This window comes from Schistocerca americana, chromosome 9 (assembly GCF_021461395.2).
Source record: "Schistocerca americana isolate TAMUIC-IGC-003095 chromosome 9, iqSchAmer2.1, whole genome shotgun sequence".
Lineage (NCBI taxonomy): Eukaryota > Metazoa > Arthropoda > Insecta > Orthoptera > Acrididae > Schistocerca > Schistocerca americana.
The window spans coordinates 4,776,225-4,799,546 of NC_060127.1; the positions used below are offsets into that span (position 1 = coordinate 4,776,225).

The 23,322-nt window shown below is 45.9% G+C and overlaps 1 protein-coding gene across 1 annotated transcript in view; it reads right to left on the reverse strand.

Moving 5' to 3' along the window:
- Positions 1–23,322, reverse strand: part of LOC124551153 (G-protein coupled receptor moody-like) — a 171,587-nt gene that overhangs the window by 39,281 nt on the left and 108,984 nt on the right. The window contains exons 4-6 of the mRNA XM_047126118.1: positions 21,513–21,640; positions 4,759–4,912; positions 2,517–2,782 (exon numbers count right to left, since the gene is read on the reverse strand). Of these exons, the coding sequence (XP_046982074.1) occupies positions 2,517–2,782; positions 4,759–4,912; positions 21,513–21,640 (548 nt within the window). The remainder of the gene's footprint in view (positions 1–2,516; positions 2,783–4,758; positions 4,913–21,512; positions 21,641–23,322) is intronic.

The following is a 23,322-nucleotide window of genomic DNA, read 5'->3' on the forward strand; positions in this document are numbered from 1 at the left end:
TAGCACCTGCACCGTACTTACTGAATTATTTCCTGGCTTAATCCAACCTCTGTCTCCCTCTACAGTTTTTACCGCGGACGCTATTCCCTAACGTTTTAACCGGTGTCTTATCACCATGTTTCTTCTTTTCGTCACTGTTTTCCATTGATTGCTTCCCTTTCCGATTCTGCGGAGAAACTCTTCATTCCTTCACTGAACTCAACATAATTTCCAACATTCTTCTGTACCACCACATCTCAAATGCAACTTGTGATCTGAGTCTATATCTGCTCCTGGGTACGCCTTACAATCCACTATCTGATTTCGGAATTTCTGGCTGACCATGATGCAATCTAACTATAATCTTTCTGTGTCTGCTGGCCTTTCAGAAGTATACCTCTTTCCCCTAAGTATTAGATTGTCATCTCCCTTTAGGTACGGAATTACTGTTTCAATATGTGAGGATATACTTTCTGTATGTCATCATCTTCTGCTTACGACGTCGGCATGTATACCTGAACTATCGTTGCCGGCGTTGGTGGAGGAGAGCAGCTCCTGACACTGAACTGTTCACAGTAGCTGACTCTCTCTCCTACCTTCCTATTCATAACGAATCCTACTCACTTTACGCAGTTTTCTGCTGCTGTTGATATTATCCTAAACGCGTCTGACCAGAAATTCTTGTTTGCTTCCCTATTCTCCTCACTGGCCCCCACTATATCTAGACTGAGCCTTTGCATTTTGTTTTTCAGATTTTCAGCTTTCCTGCTACATTCAAACTTCCGACATTCCACGCCCCTCCCCCCTCCCGATTTGTAGAACGTTATCCTTTCATTCGTCATTGTCCTTTCCTCACGGTCACTTCCCCCTTGGTAGTCCCCTCCAGGAGATCAATCTGAGGGACTGGTCCAGAATCTTTTCCTGATGGAGAGATCATCATGACACCTTTCACTTAGAGGCCACATGTCTTGTGTCTTCAATGCAGTGGTTTCCATTGTATTCTGCATCCTAATTTCATTAATCACTGCGGAAGGAGGTGAACACATGTTACAGCATTGTGACTGCGTACAGGGAGGGAGGATTCAGGGGGAGGAACAGTTCAGAGACGGTAATTATTTGTACCAGCATGACAATGCACCGTGCCATAAAGTACCATCTGTGAGACAATGGTCTGAGCAGGCAAGTCGGTTTCAGGAAAGTTGTTGCCCACTGTGTCCTGACCTGAATCCAATGGAGCACCTAGGGGACGAGTTGGAACGTCGACTCGGCTCCAGAACGTCTGCTGCCTAATCTGGTTTCAGTTCTCGAAGAAGAATGGGCTGCTATACCTCTGCTAACATTTAGACACCTGATTTTATCTTGGAACTCTTCCATTTGGTCCGTATTTGCATAGAAAAACAGTTATATCAAAAAATTGAGTTCACCTTGATGCAAAACACCTTGTTATTCGTTTATTTCTTTATTGTCCCAAACTAGTTTCGGCGACAAATATCACCATCATCAGTGGGTTTTTTAAATCAAAAACATGTAGAAAATGGTATGGTTACACAAACACAGTAGCACATTTTTACTATTCGTTCTTTAGAATATAGTTTTCTATGGATACTTTTATACTACCTTATTTATTGTATGTTGCAGCATGTTTTAAGCAATGGTTGTCGCTGTCTGCCACATATTTTCTGTGCGCTTCTTTTCTGTTGCCGTTTGCCGGCCGCGGTGGTCTCACGGTTCTAGGCGTGCAGTCCGGAACCGCGCGACTGCTACGGTCGCAGGTTCGAATCCTGCCTCGGGCATGGATGTGTGTGATGTCCTTAGGTTAGTTAGGTTTAAGTAGTTCTAAGTTCTAGGGGACTGATGACCACAGCTGTTAAGTGCCATAGTGCTCAGAGCCATTTGAACCATTTTTTGTTGCCGGTTTTTACTCAACGAACATCATGTCATCTGGAACCAGCGGTTTCCACAGCACTACCGCAACTCCAAGTATATATTGCTGACATACGAAGTTCACCTTTCAGTATTTTGTTTACTAACAGCCACTCACGTGGTTGCAGATGACATGATGTTCGCTAAGTAAAAAACGGCAACAGAAAAAAACCGCACAGAAAATATGTCGGAGACAGCGGCAATAATTGCTTAAAAAAAGCTGTAACATAGAATAAATAAGGTAGTATAAAAGTATCCATAGAAAACTATATTCGAAAAATCGAATAGTAAAACTGTAATAATGTGCTACTTTGTTTGTATAACCATGCTATTTTCTGCATGTTTTAGATTTTAAAAAAAAACCCACTGATGATGGTGATATTTGTCGCCGAAACTAGTTTGGGAGAATAAAGAAATAAACGAATAACAAGGTGTTTTGCATCAAGGTGAACTCAATTTTTTGATATTGCTGGTTTAGACACCTGACTGAGAGTGTCCCCAGCAGACCAAATGACGCCACCACCTCGAATGCTGCCCACTAACGGCTGTCCAGACGCTTTTCGTCAGATGGGGTACACTGTGACTTTAGGAGTGCAGCGGGCGGCCGCCCTCACCCGGGTGTCGCACGCGGTGGTCGGCGACCTTGACGATGGTGATGGGCAGGTAGCACACCACGAAGGACAGGAAGATGGCCAGCACCATCTTGGTGATGCGCCACTCGTTGCGGCGCGCGCGCACGTCCCTGGCCGCGTGCCGCTGCTGCTGCTGCCCGCCGCCGACGCCCCCCCCGGCGCCGCCCCCAGGCGTCAGCCCCTTGCCGCCGCCCCCGGGGGTGGGAGCCTGCGCCGCCGACTGGTGCGACCGCATCCGGTTCTCTGACCTGCAGCAGATCCAGACATGGGTTATGAGAGAGATATGATACTGTTGTCCATTACACCGTTACTAGGACACAGGGGCGACACTGAAAAGTTTTACAAACAGGGTTTATTTTTTTAAATATATATTTCTTTACTGTTTTTAAAGCTCTTGGCCCTGTGAAAGAAAAAGGTCTCTCAAGGAGATTCAACTATGAATTATACAATCTCTATCATCAGAGGCACACTCGACTTGGGCAACCCAACAAGTCGGCAGTCGCAGAGCACTGTTTGTCCAAAAATCACGAAACGGTATACCAACACACAGGTATCTAAATTCTGGTACAACGTCTTTATAGAGGCTATCGAAATTCGTACCATGGACGGCTCATCAACCGAGATTGCGGCTACAACCTCAGCAGAGCATTGGGAACCAGGACTGAGTCTAATTAAAAAGACGCTCAGCAAAGGAAACGAACGCGCGACTAGGGCGGACGAGACAGTTACACCGACGCCACCACATACGCCGTCGCCAGCCTCTCACCGACCGCTGACGCGTGGGTGCGGACCGCGGAGAGAACGCCTTGCGAGGGGAGCGGATTTGAGACGGCCGCCCGCCCTCAGGAGCTCAGTTCTTCAGCGCACCTGACGATGGCGACATGTCTGATCGCCGAAATATTGTGCCCGCTGGACACTATGGACCAGCAGTACACCCGTGGACTGTTCGAACAAGTGCAATGTCGTTTAGTAGGTGATAAACATTTTGTGAAAAAAGGTCATTCTAAACATTTATAAAAGAAGCACATATTTATTAGAAATACATTACTGCTATTTTATCAACGAAAAGTCAGAGATTCATTACTGGAAAAGAGAAACTCACTATTAACGATATTTTTTGTTATTTTTTCGAGATGGTCTCTTTTTCCTTGTTCTGGCGAAACGTGTGTGAACTGTAGAGACCTCTTCATTTGTACTAGGAAAGGAAACAGTATTATTCCTTTTGGCTTAGATTCATGAAATTAGGGAAGAAGCCAGGTTTAATAGTAGAAATAAAGAAAGAAAATCATAAAACTGTTAATTTGTAATTATGATACATGAAAAATATTTTTGTGATTTGTTATTCGATTGTCTGTCAGACGGTATGTTGCGACGCAGGTTTCTTAGGAACAGGTAGACGCATCAAGTTGAAATTTATGTCTATGGTCTCACGGTTGTGAAAAAAAAAGTTAAATTTCTAAATGAATGCAGTATAAGGGCGATTCTCTTTAAAACCTATAGGATACTTCCCGTTTACATCGGTTCATGAAATTTGGCAAAAAGCAAGATTTTAACGTAGCACTAAAGGAAAAAATCAGAAAATTGTTAAGATGTGATTATATCGCTCGAATCAAATATTTCCTGTGTCATTTGTTGCCTGACTTCGTGTTTGAAACATTGTCGAAAATCCTGTGATTCCCGTGGCTGGTATCTTGCCAAGGTCGAGGTCGATAACAGGCAGCAATCGTCGAGACTGACGGTTCCTCATACAGACACACTGTCTACTGTCTGTATACACGACTGAGTCCGCTTCTAGCTCACTGAGAGTGCGAGACATGGCCAACTGCTTTCGACCTGAGGGCGGCCTACGCTGGCTGAAACAGCTTACGAAAAATTTAATGAAAATTGTGGTACACACCGGGTTTTTCAGGCATTCGCACACTCCCACCGGCAATTTCGTGCTCCTGCTAAAAGCAGGTGGCTGGAATGTGCTGGTGCTTCCTGGAAGCAGCTACAGAAGTTTATTTCGAGAAGATTTACTCTCTGGCCACCTGGTCTGCCGGTTCACTTCCGAGTACGCCTCTGAGAGCTTTAAACCATGCAGAGTGTATAACCCAGTTTTTACTTTGCAACATCATAATCTCATTTCCGTAACTAGGCTGTTGTGGCGGTTCGGAGGCCGCTCTGTGTAGAGAATGAGAAATAAGGAGGGGTGGTGCTCGGTATGGTGGACAGGCGTACTCACTCGTGGACGACCCAGAAGATGCGCGCGTAGCAGGCGACGATGACGACGCAGGGCACGAGGAAGCCCAGCACGAAGAGCGCCGTCTTGGAGGAGCGGCCCCACGAGTCCTCCAGGATGGAGCAGGAGCCCAGCAGCGCGTCGTAGCCGAAGCGGCCTGTCGGGGAACAACAACAAACAGCGCCACGTGGGCGATTAGCGTCAGCACTGCGGTGGAGGCGCTTGCACGGTGACAGTTACTGCACTACGTGACAAAAAAAAACGTAAATTAGTTACAATCTACGGCGTGGACCCACTTTATTCAACACGTAAACGTCACTAAAGATAACAATGATTTTATCTTGGAACTCTTCCATTTGGTCCGTGTTTGTATAGAAAAACAGTAATATCAGAAAATTGAGTCCGCCTTGATGCAAAACACCTTGTTATCCGTTTATTTCTTTATTCTCCCAAACTAGTTTCGGCGACAAATATCACCATCATCAGAGGGATTTTTATAATCTAATGGTTCAAAAATGGCTCTGAGCACTATGGGACTCAACTGCTGAGGTCATTAGTCCCCTAGAACTTAGAACTAGTTAAACCTAACTAACCTAAGGACATCACAAACATCCATGCCCGAGGCAGGATTCGAACCTGCGACCGTAGCGGTCTTGCGGTTCCAGACTGTAGCGCCTTTAACCGCACGGCCACTTCGGCCGGCTTTTTATAATCTAAAACATCCAGAAAATAGCATGGCTATACAAATATACTAGCACGTTATTACATTTTTACTTTACATTGTATGTTACAGCATGTTTTAAGCAATTATTGTCGTTGTCTGCGACATATTTTCTGTGCGCTTTTTGTTTCTGTTGCCGTTTCTGTTCACATGGTTGCAGATGAAATGATGTTCGCTAAGTAGAAAACGGCAACAGAAACAAAAAGCCCACAGAAAATATATCGCAGACAGCGACAATAATTGATTAAAACATGCTGTAACAGCCGGCCGCTGGTGGCCGAGCGGTTCTGGCGCTACAGTCTGGAACCGCGCGACCGCTACGGTCGCAGGTTCGAATCCTGCCTCGGGCATGGATGTATGTGTTGTCCTTAGGTTAATTAGGTTTAAGTAGTTCTAAGTTCTAGGGGACTTATGACCTCAGCAGTTGAGTCCCATAGTGCTCAGAGCCATTTGAACCATGCTGTAACATACAATAAATAAGGTCGTATAAAGGTCTCCATACAAAACTATATTTAAAACGAATAGTAAAAATGTAATAGCGTGCTACTCTGTTTGTATAACCATGCTATTTTCTGCATGTTCTAGATTTAAAAAAAAAAAAAAAAAAACACTGATGATGGTGAGCCGGCCGCGGCGGCCGAGTGGTTCTAGGCGCTTCAGTCTGGAACCGCGCGACTGCTACGGTCGCAGGTTCCAATCCTGCCTCGGGCATGGATGTGTGTGTGATGTCCTTAGGTTAGTTAGGTTTAAATAGTTCTAAGTTTTAGGGGACTGATGACCTCAGAAGTTAAGTCCCATAGTGCTCAGAGCCATTTTTCGATGATGGTAATATTTGTCGCCGAAACTAGTTTGGGAGAAAAAGAAATAAACGAATAACAACGTGTTTTGCATCAAGGCGGACTCAATTTTCTGATATTACTGTGTCACTACAGATATTCGGATTTGGGTTATGACGTGTTCGATATGCCTGCCATGACTGGCGATGATGTGGCGCAGGCGAATATCGAAATTCTGCATGACCCGCTGAAGTTTAGGAACATCGACGCTGTCGATGATCTCCTGAATGGCTGTTACCGGCTCAGCAATGGTTTTGGGGTTATTGCTGTACACCTTGTCTTTAACACAGCCACACAAAAAGGAGTCGCACACGTTCACATCTGGAGAGTATGGAGGCCAATCGAGGCCGCTGCCAGTGGCCTCTGCGTACCACAGAGCCAGAATCTGCTCCCAAAGTGTTCCTCCACGATCTCAAACACTCTCCTGCTTCGATGGGGTCGAGCTCCGCCTTGTATGAACCACATCTTGTCTAAATTAGGGTCACTTTGGATAATGGGGATGAAATCACCCTCCAAAACCTTCAAGTACCGTTCGGTAGTCCTCGTGTCGTCAAGCAGTGTCACACCGATTATTCCGTGACACCACACACTCATCCGCTAGGGATGAAGAGACTTCTCGATCGCGAAATGCGGATTCTCAGTCCCCCAAATGCGCGAGTCTTCCTTATTGACGAACCCATCCAAATGAAAGTGGGCTTCGTCGCTAAACCAAACCATGCATAGGCATACTAATCCCCATCATGCCCCGCGGCCAACCGTGCAGTTTGAACGTCCTAACACAACCGTTCAGAAGTTATGACGATTTCATTTCATATAGTTCAATAATTCTCACTCTCTATGTTAGGATGGTTGTACAGGAGGTAGATCACGGTCTGGTTGTCTTTTCATGACTTTAGCACAAGCACCTGAGGGAAGAAGATAGATTAGGAATGTAATAGACATGGTCATCAAAAAGTCAGTATAAATTTGTAGATAGAGAGGTAAAAATTGACGCACATGCTTGGAATGACATAGGGTTTTAATAGAAAAAAAAAAAAACAAAAAAAACGAGGTTCACAAAAGGTCCGACAGATGGCGCTGGGCAGCAAAACGTCAGTGACTGCGCATCATTCCCAGCCTGGCCGTACGAACGATGTTTATGCAGGGTAGCTCTCCACCCCATATCGCTAGACGCGTGAAAGGTCTCTTGCGCACGTGGTTTGGTGATGATCGTGTGCTCAGCCGCCACTTTCGTCATGCTTGGCCTCCCAGGTCCCCAGACCTCAGTACGTGCGATTATTGGCTTTTGGGTTACCTGAAGTCGCAAGTGTATCGTGATCGACCGACATCTCTAGGGATGCTGAAAGACAACATCCGACGCCAATGCCTCACCATAACTCCGGACATGCTTTACAGTGCTGTTCACAACATTATTCCTCGACTACAGCTATTGTTGACGAATGATGGTGGACATATTGAGCATTTCCTGTAAAGAACATCATCTTTGCTTTGTCTTACTTTGTTATGCTAATTATTGCTATTCTGATCAGATGAAGCGCCATCTGTCGGACATTTTTTGAACGTTTGTATTTTTTTAGTTCTAATAAAACCCCATGTCATTCCAAGCATGTGTGTCAATTTGTACCTATCTGACTACCTTATTCCGTGATTTACTCAGTTTTCAAATTTATAATGACTTTTTGGTCACCCGGTGTTTTCATCCATTGTGGAAAGTCATTTGGCAACGTGAAACGGAGAATGATATGGAAATCACTAAAGTAAATGGTATTTCCAGCACAACTCATTAAGACAGGTTAGTCGCTAGAAACTGAGGTGATGAGTCATGGGATAGCCATGTGCAGATATACCGTAGTAGTTTCGCGTACACAAGGTATAGAAGGGCAGTGCATTGGTGGAGGTGTCATCTGTACTCAGGTGGTTGGTGCCAAACCCAAGTGATTGCGGCCCCTCGACGGGAATTAACTGACTTTGCACGTTCAATGGTAGTTGGAGCCATCATTACGCTTCGGAATTCGTTTGCGACTACAATATGCCGATATTCACAGCGTCAAGACTGTGCCAAGAATACGACATTGCAGGCATTATCTCTCACCACGGACAGCGTGCTAACAGACAAGCAACACTGTGTGAAATGATCACACAGATCGTTGTGGGACGTTGGGGCCTACGACGAAAGTACCCGTTACGACAGTGCGGCGAAGTTTGGCGCCAGTGGGCTATGGCAGCAGACGACGGCTGAAAGCACGACATCGCCTGCACAGACTCTCCAGGGCTCGTGACCGTATTGTGTGGACTATAAGACCGTGGCCTGGTCAGATGAGACACGATTTCAGTTGTTGAGAGCTGATGCCAGGGTTGGAGTGTGGCGGAGACCCCACGAAGCCGTGGAGCCGACTTGTCAACAAGGCACTGGGCGAGCTGGCGGTGGCTCCGTAATGCTGTTGGCTGTGATTATAGGAATGGACTCGGACCTCTGGTCCAACTGTAGCGATCATTAGCTGCAAATGGTTGTGGTCGGCTACTTGGAGTCCATTTGTAGCCATTCATGCATTTCCTGTTCCCAAACAACGATGGAACTTTTATGTATTTTAATATATTATCATTAGTTTGTTATATTCTTTATATGTGCTTTTATTTTAATTATTGGTTTAGTTATTGGTTTTAGTTCAAAATGGTTCAAATGGCTCTGAGCACTATGGGACTTAACTTCTGAGTTCATCACTCCCCTAGAACTTGGAACTATTTAAACCTAATTAAACTAAGGACATCACACATATCTATGCCCGAGGCAGGATTCGAACCTGCGACCGTCGCGGGTGCGCGGTTCCAGACTGTAGCGCCTAGAACCGCTCAGCCACTCCGGCCGACCGTTGGTTTTAGTTGGTTTAGCTTAGTTCCTTATTTCCTTTTATCTCTAATCTCCTGAAAACCTGCAAAATATAAATATTTCGTCTTAAATACCACAGGAGAGCAAGAGATGTATTTCGCAGCGGCGATCTCGCGGAAATTCCTCGTCGTTATCTACACCACTAGAAATCTCTAAAATCTTTACTCGCTACGCAAATGCTTCGGCACAACTGTGTGCTATGTTGTTTGATGAGTCTGGATGATAGGTCCAACAATTTAGCAAATTAAAGTTTATTAATTCCAAGATATTCTCTCGACGAATTCTGACCGTGGAAAATGCAGGTTCCCACTATCGTTTCAAACTTCACCTCCGAGCGATCTACGTCTCGTAATATCTGTACCTTGATAATTAACTAATTGAAATATGGAGACATACACACCTTTAATACATCTACATCTACATGGTTACTCTGCAATTCACACTTAAGTGCCTGGCAGAGGGTTCATCGAACCATTTTCATACTACATCTCTACCATTCCACTCTCGAATGGCGCGTGGGAAAAAGGAACACCTAAATCTTTCCGTTCGAGCTCTGATTTGTCCACGTAGGTGGGTGTCAACAAAATATTTTCGCATTCGGAAGAGAGAGTTGGTGATTGAAATTTCGTAAACACATCTCGCCGCAAAGAAAACCGCCGTGTTTCAGTGACTGCCACCTCAACTCGCGTATCCTATCAGTGACACTCTCACCCCTATTGTGCGATAACACGAAATGAGCTGCCCTTCTTTGCACTTTTTCGATGTCCTCCGTCAATCCTTCCTGGTAAGGATCCCACACCGCGCACCAATATTCCAGCAGAGGACGGACAAGTGTAATCTAGACGGTGTCTTTAGTGGGTTTTTCGCATCTTCTAAGTGTTCTGCCAACAAAGTGCAGTGTTTATTTCACTTTCCGCACAGTATTAGTTGCTCGTAATTGTAATTCCTAGGTATTTAGTCGAATTGACAGCCCTTAGATTTGTGCGTTTTATTGTATACCCAAAATTTATCGGATTTCTTTCAGTACCCATATGGATGACCTCGTACTTTTCTTTGTTTAATGCCAATTGCCACTTTTCGCACCATACAGAAATTCTCTCTAGATCATTTTGTAATTGGAATTGATCGTCTGATGATTTTACTAGACGGTAAATTACAGCGTCATCTGCAAGCAATCTAAGGGGGCTGCTCAGATTATCACCTAGATCATTTGTGTAAATCAGGAACTGCAGAGGGCCTATGACACTATCTTACGGAAAGCCAGATATGACTTCTATTCTACTCGATGATTTACCGTCTATCACTACGAAGTATGACCTCTCTGAGTGGTAATCACGAATCCAGTCACACAACTGAGACGATACTCCATATGCACGTAATTTGATTAATAGTCGCTTGTGAGGAACGGCATCAAAAGCCTTCTGGAAATCTAGGAATGTGGAATGAATCTGAGGTCCCTTGTCGACAGCACTCATTACTTGATGAGAATAAGGAGCTAGCTGTGTTGCGCAAGAACGATATTTTCTAAATCGCTTGATGTTAGTTATTGGATTTCATGTAGTGCAAAAAACTATTTGAACATTTACTATATACGGTAGTGGCGTCTCACAACAATACAAACTCTCTCCTCCTCTCACACTTCCGATCCCTCTATTTCCTCGACAAAGAGTCCATAAAACAAAATCTTTGGTTCGGTAAGACACAGAGATGCGTTCGTAGCGTGGAACGTCCGATTCTCACATTCGGTACATGCCGTTCACCACAATATCAATTCGTCGCACCCAAATTAGAGTTTTTCATACATTGGTACACCATGGTATGCTAATGCGCCATGTCCCCAGGCTACAGTTGTTCGTGACTGGCTTCAAGAACATTCTGGACAATTAGAGCGAATGATTTGGACAGCCAGGTCGCCACACATCGACATAACCCAGAAGTCAGTTCGTGCAGAGAATCCTGCACCAGCAACAGCTTCGTCATTGAGTTCATGCTGACGCCCAGAGGCTGCACCATATCGGGCAAAAGGAGGTCCGACCCGATGTCAGGAGGCATCGCATGACTTTTATCACCTCAGTGTCTGACACGGCTGTATGCTGAAGAGTGCAACCGGCTGTCAAATGAACAGAAGAAAGTGTACGAAAATGGGTGCAAGTGTAAGTTCAAATGGCTCTGAGCACTATGGGACTCAACATGTGTCGTCATCAGTCCCCTAGAACTTAGAACTAGTTAAACCTAACTAACCTAAGGACATCACACACATCCATGCCCGAGGCAGGATTCGAACCTGCGACCGTAGCGGTCTTGCGGTTCCAGACTGAAGCGTCTTTAACCGCACGGCCACTTCGGCCGGCCAAGTGTAAGTGACAAATTCTGCAGTCCACAATACTTATGTACGTGACGCAAAGGACTCTTCCTTTGTCCTGTTGTAATAGCATCCGCGACTTGTAGACGGCCGCTCGAACGACACTCGTTAGCGATAAATCGTCACACAATACAGCAACTTTTGGTGGCTCAGTAACGCCGTACTTTAAAACTACTGAATCTGTGTAGCAGTGTTAGCAGAAAGTCCCTGACACAAAAACATCTTCCGGGAATACATTTGTCTAGGTAGCAAATGCAAGTCATAAACATTGCAAGATCACATATTAACGAAAGCGCGAGATACGCTATTGCATATGTGAAATGGTGGTACATTAATAACCGGCGTAACCACCAGAATGCTAAATTTAAGTTCGTAAATGTGCATGATTTGTGTTGTACAGCTGTCTGCGGTCAGTTTTTGGGATGGAGTTCCACGCCTGTGGCACCTGGTCGGTCAGTACAGGAACGATGAATGCTGTTTGCGGATGACGCTGGAGTTGTCGTCCGATGACGGAGACAGATCTGATGATCGAGCAGGCCAAGGAAACTGTAGAGCGTGTTGAGTTACAACAGCGATATGTGGGCGAGAAATATCGTGTTGGAAGAGACTCCCTGGAATGCTGAACAGCAATGGCAGCACAAGAGCTCGAATCGATGACTGACGTACAACTTTGATGTCACGGGAAGGTGGTGGGGGGGTGGGAGGGGGGGGGCATAACGACGGAATGCTCCTGCTGTCATACGAAACCGCACCCTAGAACTTAACTCGAAGTGCAGGTCCAGTGTGTCTAGCACGCAGAGAGGTCGGCTGCTGGCTTTCAACTGGCCTCCTCCTAATCAACACACAGCACCGAGGTAGAGCCATGCTTTATCAGAAAACGCAACAGACCTCCACCCTTCCCTCCAACGAGCTCTCGGTTGACACCACTGAAGTCGTAAATGACTGTGGTTTGGGATCAGTGGAGTGCACACGACAGGGCGTCTCTCTCGGAGCTGTCCTTGTAGTAACCGATCTGTAAAGGTTGGTTGTATTCCTGTAGAGCCAACTGCTGCTGTAACTGCCGCTGCGGGTGCAGTTAGATGTGCCAGAGCCACACGCTGAAACGATGGTATTTCCTCTCGGTAGTGCCGGGTGGCCGTCTTGTGACCACCGCTGCCAGCAATCATGTAGTTGCTACATTCCTGCCAATTCGTCAGGAATATCGCAGAAGTGTAGAGGACAAGGGGTTATTTTTAGGAAATATGGTGCGAAATTGTGATTTAGTGTGTTTCAGTGCACGATGCGCCAGGCTCACAGCAGACGGGCAGACGAAGGCTGGCCAGTGTGTTATGCAAGTGAGACAGTTTTGCAATGAGCGTCGGTATGTGTGTAAGTGTGCAGCAGCCATAAGAGCCAGAACGCAACATCAGCAGGCGCGAGCCGCGTGTGGCGCGGCTTCATTAGACAACTCATTGAGAACCTTCTAATAAACACGCCACTGCGTAACCGGCGGATTCAGCAGGGTCTGCACTATTTCAGAGCATCGGAGGTGGACGTCGGCATTCGGTTCGACCGATTGGGCGTTCGGTCGCTGTCACGTCGACGTCATCAGTGATGCTTTCCCCGAGCACTGGCCGGCAGAGGGCGTTGCCGCTGCTGCACCGGCGACTCCCGGCGTCGTCACTAAACTCCTGCCACTAAACTCCTGCCGCCCGCACAGCCGCCGACCGATCCCGGCGTCGCATTCCCCGGACTGCGTCTCCACCACGACACGAGCGGTGGGGCTGAGCTACCGGAAAATGTATTGGGAGAACCAACAATAAAGAGGAAGATTGCTAAAAACAGCCACCTTCTTCTACCCAGCCACACCCTACAACCCCGACCACGTCACCTGCTCCGGTCAACCCATTACAGAAGGAACATCCAGTTTCTCGTAGCGCAGTTACGCGACCTCCTTCAAACTCAATGAGGTGTTTATAATGGCATTTTGTCGCCTTACAGGCATTCTTGACTAACATTATGCCGCCTCATCCAATCTGAAAGGTAACAAACACTCAAGACCATTACGGCGTGTATTTAAAGCAAAACGATTTGCGTGCTCATAGTGGCACTTCTAGCGCCACTCTTAGGCAACTGACTGGAACTATGAATAGACTTCATCTTTCAAACACAGAAACACGTCTACCGACTTTCGTTTATGTCACACAAGTTCTTGTTGGTGTTGCGGGTCTTTTTTATCCGTCAGTGCAATTTTCTCCCGGTCGTAGAAGCGCTTGGTTTCGATACTGAGCTTACGGCTAATCTGACGAATTAAATGAGAAAAGGGAAACTGAGTAGGAAGGGACAGAGGGAAGTGATTGCTGAAGAAGTCGGTCAGCGCCGTGTCCGGAACGCCGGCTGCGGTGCATTGTTTACTGGAACCAATAAGGACGCGGGTGCGGCCAGGCGGCGCGCGTGCTCCGCGCCTCCCCCCCTCCCTCCCTCCCTCCCCCCCCCCCCCCTCCAGGCTTCCCGCTCGCCTTGTCTTTTATCGCGCAGGGCGGGCAGAGATTTCATATCGCGGCCGGCGCCTCCTTATGAAGCCGAGCTCCGGCTGCCGGCAGAGTCTCGCGCCCGCTGTTATTGGAAGCTCAGCTGCCGGGGGGGGGGGGGGGGGGGGGGAGCCGAGCGCCGGCCCAGACAGGGATTCCTCAGGACAGTCGAGTCCACAGCTCTGTGTCTCGCGCTGTGGCCGAGCGGCTCTAGGCGTTTCAGTCCGGAACCGCGCTGCTGCTACTGTCGCAGGTTCGAATCCTGCCTCAGGCATGGATGTGTGTGATGTCCTTACGTTAGTTAGGTTTAAGTAGATCTAAGTTCTAGGAGACTGATAACCTCAGATGTTAAGTACCACAGTGTTTGGAACCATTTTTTTCCGTGTCTCATATTCTCCCAGGAGGCACTATTGGTCAAAACTACGCAAAAATATCCTATAAAGAAATACACTACTCGTCATTAAAATTGCAACACGAAGAAGGTGCTTTTCTTTAAATTAGGGTTAGGAAACACCGATGCCGGTATTTTACTTCTTAACAATCGGCATTTTTCGGTATTTGTTAGATCTCTATTATAAGAGTTTTTTTCACTTTTAACCTTTTTTTTTTTTTTTTTTTTTTTTTGAGTCGTCACTCTTCAGACTGGTCTGCTGCGGCCCGCCACGAATTTCTCTCCTGTACCATCCTCTTCATCTCAGAGTAGCACTTGCAACTTATAGCCTGAATTATTTACTGCATGTAGTCCAGCCTCTCTCGTACTCTACAGTTTTTGGCCTCTACAGCTGTACAATGTTAACACACGTCCTACCGTCCTGTCCCTTCTCCTTGTCAGTGTTTTCTATATATTTTCCTTTCGTCGTTTAGTCTCCAGAGAACCTCGGCATTCCTTACCTTATCAGTCCATCTAATTGATAACATTCTTCTGTAGCACCACGTCTCAAACGCTTCGATTCTCTCTTTTTTTCCTGTTTTCTTACAGTGACGTTTCACTAGCATCCAATGCTATGCTCCAAACGTACATACTTAGAAATTTCTTCCTCAAATCAAGGTCTGTCTTTGTTTCTCTTGGCCAAGAAAGCCGTTTTTGCCAGTGCTTGTCTGCTTTTCATGTTCTACTAGCTCCATCAATCATGCGATATTTTGCTCCCTACGTGACAGAGTTCCTTAACTTCATCTACTTCGTAATCACCAACCTGATGTTGAGTGTCTCGCTGTTCTCATTTCTGCTACTTCCCATTACTTTCGCCTTTCTTCGTTTTACTACCAGAACATATTCTGCACTCATTATACTGCTCATTCCATTCAACATATACCGTAATTCTTATTCACTTTCACTGAGGATCGAAATCTCGTTAGCGAATCTTGCCACTGACATCCTTTCACTCCGAATTTTAATCCCGCTCTCGAATATTTCTTTTACTTCCATCATTCCTTGTCTGACGTATAGAGTGAACAGTAGGGGCGAAAGACTACATTATCCCTCTGTCGCACTCTTTTGAATCCGAGCACTTCGTTCTTGGCCTTAGAATTAGTGTTCTTGTACATATTGCACATTACCCGTCTTACCCTATAGCTTATCCGTATTTTCCTCAGAATCTGGAACACCTTGCACCATTTTACACTGTCGAGCGCCCATACCAGGCAGACAAGGCCATGAAGGTGTGTTGATTTTTCTTCAGAGTTGCCTCCATTACCAACCGCAACGTCAGAACTGCCTGTCTGGTACCTTTACCTTTCCTAAACCCAAACTTATTGTTATGAAACAGATCCTCAGTTGTCTTTTCCATTCGTCTGTATATTTTTCTCGTCCGCAACTTGGATGCATGAGCTGTTAAGCTGACTGTGCGATAATTCTCTCACTTACCTGCCCTTGCAATCTTCGAAATTACGTGGATGATGTTTTTCCGAAAACCTGGTGGTATATAGCTAGTCCCATACATTCTACACATTAACTTGAATAATCGTTTTGTTGCCACTTTCTCCAATGATTTTAGACATTCCGATGGAATGTTTTCAATTCCTACAGTTTTATTTGATCTTAAGGTGTCCGAAGTTCTTCTAAATTCTGATTATAATACTGATATTATGTCCCGTATCTCTTTCCTTTCGATTCCTGTTTCTTGTTCTATCTCGTCATCAGATCTCACGGAAGCCTTCAGTGTATTCTTTTTACCTATCTGCTCCAATACTTTGCTAATAACAGTGTTAAGAAAACCGCATAGCAGTTTCCCACAACAGCAGCTCTAAAAGTTTTGTTTATTCGTAAAATTTCCATTCTTTTGAAATATTATGTATTATATAAGATGGGAAACGTGATTAGTGATACTTTAATACCAACGTTAAGAGGTAGAAACTAGCAACAAACACATGACGTAAGGATACGTACAGCACTGGGGAGACAATGATGTTCTCGTTGCAGTGTGACGTAGCCTAGTAGACGGTTTGCCTGTATTTCCAGTGCCGCCACCTGGTGTACATCGGTTTTTCCCGCCGTGGTCCTCGGACATCGGCTCTGTTGCAGAATGGCAGCATCCCTAGTCTGCAAGTGTTTTACGAACTCCGGCAGGAATGAAACATGAAACGCAGGAGGAGGGACAGCGCACTTCCGGCGTCACTTAAGGAGGAAGAGTCCACAGTCTTATTTGGAAGAGAAATTAAATCTGACTAATATACCCAGAATTTTATTGACTTGCCATAAACCTGTGATTGTAACCGAACCCCTCAGTTTGTGCCTGCTTCAGGGTGAAAAACTGAAACCATCCAAAAGTGACACTGCAGGGAAGTCATCAGCTTGTGACCTTCCCCTCCCGCCTCCCTCCCCTTCGCCATCTTTACTGCAGCCACCGAGACTGTTTTATACCACAAACTCTACCACCATATCAATCGAGATTTACTACTCCTTCATCTGCTCTAGAATTTTCCAATCTTTGTCTGCGTTTATTGCTCGAAATAATAGCAATAAAAAACGAATATCGGCTACTTCAGAAACCAGTTAGTTTGAGCGGTTTTAAGTCAGGTTAAACTGAAGACAAAAAACGATAGAGCCGAAAACAATGACATATGCTGGACGGCGATCATCCCGGCATCGCAGTCTATTGAGTTTCCCTGGACCTCCTCTGCAGTCAACAGCGTATTTCGCCTCAGACGCAGTAGAGGCTGCAGCCACGGCGTGGTCATTGACCCTGCGGGCATCATCAGTAAGGTGGACACGGCCGCCTGCTTCATTGGCAGTCGCCGGCGCGGCGTAATCAATCTGAGTTACTTTGTTTCCCTCGCAATTAGGCAAGCACTGTGCGCACACCGCTGGAATAGCATTTGTTTTATTTGGTCGCACATTCTGTCTGTGGCTTCCCTCGCTTGATTTCATTTGCGGACAAAGCAAATCGAGCTACACTTTTCTGACACCTTTACAATATTCCGCTGCTGTACCTTGGACCCTCTCAGCATAACCATATCGTGACGGGACTGTTCTCACAATTACGTTTTATTCGTGCCGGCTACGTCGTTAGCAGACTCACTTCTGCAAACTTATGTTTTGCCAATAAAGCAGCGGTAAAGTGATGGAGATGAAACTCTTGAAGATGCTATGCAGCAGCGCAGGTCTTAGAACTAAGCCCAGGTATTTTCAGTAATAGTTACTCACGTCCGAAAGTTGTATGACACGGGGCATAATCTTACAGGGGAAGTAAAAATTCGCCGGCCGGAGTGGCCGAGTGGTTCTAGGCGCTACTGTCTGGAACCACGTGACCGCTACGGTCGCAGGTTCTAATCCTCTTTAGTTAGGTTTTAGTTGTTCTAAGTTCTAGGGGACTGGTGACCTCAGAAGTTAAGTTCCATAGTGCTAAGAGCCATTTGAACCATTTGAAGTAAAAATTCAACGAGAATATTCCCGAATGTTAGTTAGACCGACAGCATGTCATCCCCATGGGATAAGCCTGGTGGTTAAAACTGACTGGAAGGATGCAAAGCTAAGGTGATGGCAGCTGGCATCCCTCAAGGATCCGTTCTCTCTCCAACAATATGTAACATACTCAGGGTGGCTGCCGTGAACAGGTTGCTTGGGGTAAATAGGGTAACATGTGTACATCTTAAGTGAATTACTCCTAGATGTGGCCGACTTGAAATGAATTGTTCAACAAAAGCATTTAAAACTGCAGTACAACTAAACGTTTAGAAGATAGCAACGACGTGACAGGGCATTGCTTCATCGATGAAACACTGCTTCACACTCTCACACTGGTCCAAACTTCGTGATACGGGACTGACTGCGCGTTCAGGAGGCTTGCTTCGAAGCAGCGAGCAAAACACAGCAAAGAAATCGTGCGTCTGTGGTTGCTTCATTGTCAACGCAGAAACCAGCAGCGATAAGTGTTCGCCTGGGACACAGGCAGCCAACCCTACCACCGTGTGCGCCATGTGGACAGACATCCCGGCGGCTGCTAGAGAAACAGGTGTGCAAAACCAAGGCAGTACTGTACCGCGAATAAAAGGCCTGTTTAATTCTTTTTTAAACCTACCGATTGATAACGGGTTATTTCTTTTTTTTTAACATATCGAGTGGGAGAGGTTCATCGTCCTTACGTGCTCCGATTGTAGTTTCAACAGCAGACATTTCTTCGTTAAGTATAGCCAGATGTAAATTGATGAGGTACTGACAAACATACATTTGACGTACTACGTCAAATAGCGGGACTATTGCAGCAAAACATTTTATTTCGAAATCATACATATTTAGTCATTGGCACCCTCAATATACTCCCCTCCTCTACCCCTCCACGCTCCATGCGAATTTTCCATTCTGTGAACTCCTTAAAGATACGCGTTGCTTTTTCTTCACTGCTTCAATGGAGCGAAATATTTTTACTTTTAATGCAGGTTTGATCTTGGAAACAGATAAGTCACATGGCGATAGGTCAGGCGAATAAAGTAGGTGGTCTGACGCTGAGATGCAGTACTCATTCACAAACCTCTTTACACAAAACGCAGTATGAGCCGGTGCGTCGTCTTGATGCACACCCACGGCCCGTTCTTCCATAATTCAGATCTTGTTTTCTTATTTTAACACGGATATGAGCAATCACGTCAAGGTAATAACTTTGATTAATGGTTTGAACTTCAAGAATCCAGTGAAGATACACAGTTCCAAGAATAATGAAAAAGCAATCATTATCGCTTTGTGTCTTGATTTGCTCATTCGAAGTTACTTCGCTCTCGGTAAAGCTGGGCCCCTTCAATGCATGGATAGGGATATAGATTTTGGATCATATGTGGAAAACGAAGATTTGTCACGTGTTATTTAGAAGAAATTCATCCTTTGGAAAAAATTATGATCATTTTGAGTGGTACTGAAAGAGTACGAACAATTTTCACGAGCTTTTGTTTGTTGGATCCTAAAAATTTTCGACATCAGTTGTGCACAAACTTTTCTCATGTCAAATTAATTATGTAAGACATGTCTACGGATTTTTGTCAGTACCTACAGTTGCAGTAATTGATTACATACTCAGTCGACGATCAGATCGAATCACATTACCTACGTTTTCGGTACTTTCAGTTTTTGATGTTGAAGGGCGTCCCAGGCATGAGTCATCTTCAACGTCTTCTTGGCCGTGTTAGAATCGCTTGTTCGCATACGTCATAGACTGTCTTCGCCGTACGCTTCTTCTAGTAAAAGGTAGGTTTCAGTAGCAGTTTTTCCAAGTTTCATCTAAAACTTCACGACAGTTCGTTGGTGTATTATTACACTTGTCATTTTTCCGACAAAACAAAATAACAGCTTTTACACAAAATGAGGCCACGGCCGGAATGATCTGTCTAGAGACATCATAGGTGCCACAACCGGCTGAGAAGGCATCACGATTCTTTGCCATATGCGTTCTTATTCTATGCCAGCGTCAGTGGCATTATTTTATAGCCACGCCTCAGGTGGTGAAGTGATATGCAGCGAAGCGATAAAAGTCACGGGATACCTCTTCATATCGTGCCGGACCTCGTCTAGTCCGCTGTAGCGCGGCAGCTCGACGTGACGTGGACTGGAAGTTCGAAATGGTTCAAATAGCTCTGAGCACTATGGGACTTAACGTCTGAGGTCATCAGTCCCCTAGAACTTAGAACTACTTAAACCTAACTAACCTAAGGACATCACACACATCCAAGCCCGAGGCAGAATTCGAACCTGCGACCGTAGCGGTCGCGCGGTTCCAGTCTGAAGCGCCTAAACCGCTCAGCCACTTAGGCCGGCGGACTGGAAGTCCCCTGGAGAAATACTGAACTGTGCTGCCTCTACAGCCGTTCACAGCTGCGAAAGTGTCGGCAGTATAGGATGTTGTGCACGGAACGACGTCTGAGTTACGTCCGACAAGTGTTCGATGTATTCATGCCTGGCGACATGGGTGGCCAAATCATCCGCTCGAATTGTCCAGAATGTTCTTCAAAGCAGTTGCGAAAACTTGTGGCCCGGCGATTTGGTGCATTGTCATCCGAACATTTTCCATCGTTTTGTGGCAACATGGGGTCCTCGAATAGCTGCAAATGGTCTCCAAGTAGCCGAACATAACCATTTCCAGTCAATGATCGCTTCAGTTGGACCAGAGGACCCACGGCATTTCACGTAAACACAGCTCACAGCGTTACGGAGCCACCACCAGCTCGCACAGTGCCTTATTGACAATTTGCGTCCGTGGCTTCTTGGGGTCTGCGGCACAATCTAACCCTACTATAAGCTCTTACCAACTGAAATCGCGATTCGTCTGACCAGGCCACGGTGTTCCAGCCGTCTGTGGTCCAACTGATGTGGTCACGAGCCCAGGAGATGTGCTGCAGGCGATGTCGTGCTGTTAGCAAAGGCACTCGAGTCGGTCGTCTGGTGCCGCAGACCATTAATGCCAGATTTCATCGCACTGTCCTAACGAATACTTTCGTCGTACTTCGCACATCGATTTATGCGGTTATTTCACGCATTGTCTGCCAGCACTGACAACTCTACACAAACGCCGCTGCTCGCGGTCTGTAAGTGAAGGCCGTTGGCCACTGCCTTATCCGTGATGAGAGGTAATGCTTGAAATTTGGTATTCTGCGACACTGTGAATTCCGGAATATTGAGTTCCCTAACGATTTTCGAAATGGAATGTCGCATTCGTGTAGCTTCCATTCCGCGTTCTAAGTCTGTTAACTGCCATCGTGCGGCCATAGTCACGTTGCAAATGTTTTCACACGAATCACCTGAGCACAAAGGACAGCTCCGCCAATTCACTGCCCTTCCATACCTTGTGTACGCGATAGAGCAAACATCTTCATGGTTTTTGTAATTTCAGTGTACACTGAGTGTTTGAACATAATAAAGTTAATGGGGGAAATGGAACGAGCAGAAGGGTCCAGTGAAAGTCTACCCAAAGATGAAGACATGGTTAGGTAGGTAGGCAGGCAGGTGGGCGGTACTCACCCCAGACGCCGAGCAGCGTGGGCAGCTGCATGCCGTAGCTGAAGAGCCAGCAGAAGGCGATCATGGCGGCGATCCAGTGGCGCCGGTAGATGCGGCCGTACCAGCCGTGGTGCGCGATCATTATGTACCTGCAACACGCCGCACCTGTCGTCACCAACCTGTCCACACTTCCCACTGTGATTCTGCCTGCCTGCCTGCCATCATAAGCTACCTGCCGTTGTTATGTATGTGACAAGATTACATACATGCCATTGATAGTGACCGGGCCAAATATCTCACGATATAAGCGTCAAACGAAAAAACTACAAAGAACCGAACTCGTCTAGCTTGAAGGGGGAAACCAGATGGCGCTATGGTTGGCCCGCTAGATGGCGTTGCCATAGGTCAAACGGATATCAACTGCGTTTTTTTTTTAAGCAGGAACCCCCATTTTTATTACATATTCGTGTAGTACGTAAAGAAATATGAATGTTTTAGTTGGATCACTTTTTTCGCTTTCTGATACATGGCGCTGTAATAGTCACAGACGTATAAGTACGTGGTATCACGTAACATTCCGCCAGTGCGTGCTACATTACCCGTGTTAAAATGGACCGTTTGCCAATTGCGTAAAAGGTCGATGTCGTGTTGATGTATGGCTATTGTGATCAAAATGCCCAACGGGCGTGTGCTATGTATGCTGCTCGGTATTCTGGACGACATCATCCAAGTGTCCGGACCGTTCGCCGGGTAGTTACGTTATTTAACCAAACAGGAAGTGTTCAGCCACATGTGAAACGTCAACCACGACCTGCAACAAATGATGATGCCCAAGTAGGCGTTTTAGCTGCTGTCGCGGCTAATCCGCACATCAGTAGCAGACAAATTGCGCGAGAATCGGGAATCTTAAAACCGTCGGTCTTGAGAATGCTACATCAACATCTATTGCACCCGTACCATATTTCTATGCACCAGGAATTGCATGGCGACGACTTTGAACGTCGTGTACAGTTCTGCCACTGGGCACAAGCGAAATTACGGGACGATGACAGATTTTATGCACGCGTTCTATTTAGCGGCGAACCGTCATTCGCCAACAGCGGTAAGGTATACCGGCGTAATATACACTATTGGGCAACGGGAAATCCACGATAGCTGCGACAAGTGGAACATCAGCGACCTTAGCGGGTTAATGTATGTTGCGGCATTATGGAAGGAAGGATAATTGGCCCCCATTTTATCGATGGCAATCTAAATGCTGCAATGTATGCTGATTTCCTACGTAATGTTCCACAGATGTTCCTACAAGATGTTTCACTGCATGACAGAATGGCGATGTACTTTCAACATGATGGATGTCCGGCACATAACTCGCGTGCGGTTGAAGCGGTATTAAATAGCATATTTCATGACAGGTGGATTGGTCATCGAAGCACCATACCATGGCCCGCACGTTCACCGGATCTGACGCCCCCGGATTTCTTTCTCTGGGAGAAAGATGAAGGATATTTGCTATCGTGCTCCACTGACAACGCATGACAACGTGCGTCAGCGCATTGTCAATGCATGTGTGAACATTGCGGAAGGCGAACTAATCGCAGTTGAGAGGAATGTCGTTACACATATTGCCAAGTTCATTGACGTTGACGGACATAATTCTGAGCATTTATTGCATTAATATGGTATTTACAGGTAATAACGCTGTAACAGCATGCGTTCTGAGAAATGAGTTCACAAAGGTACATGTATCACTTTGGAACAACCGAAATAAACTGTTCAAACGTACCTACGTTCTCTATTTTAATTTAAAAAACCTACCTGTCACCAACTG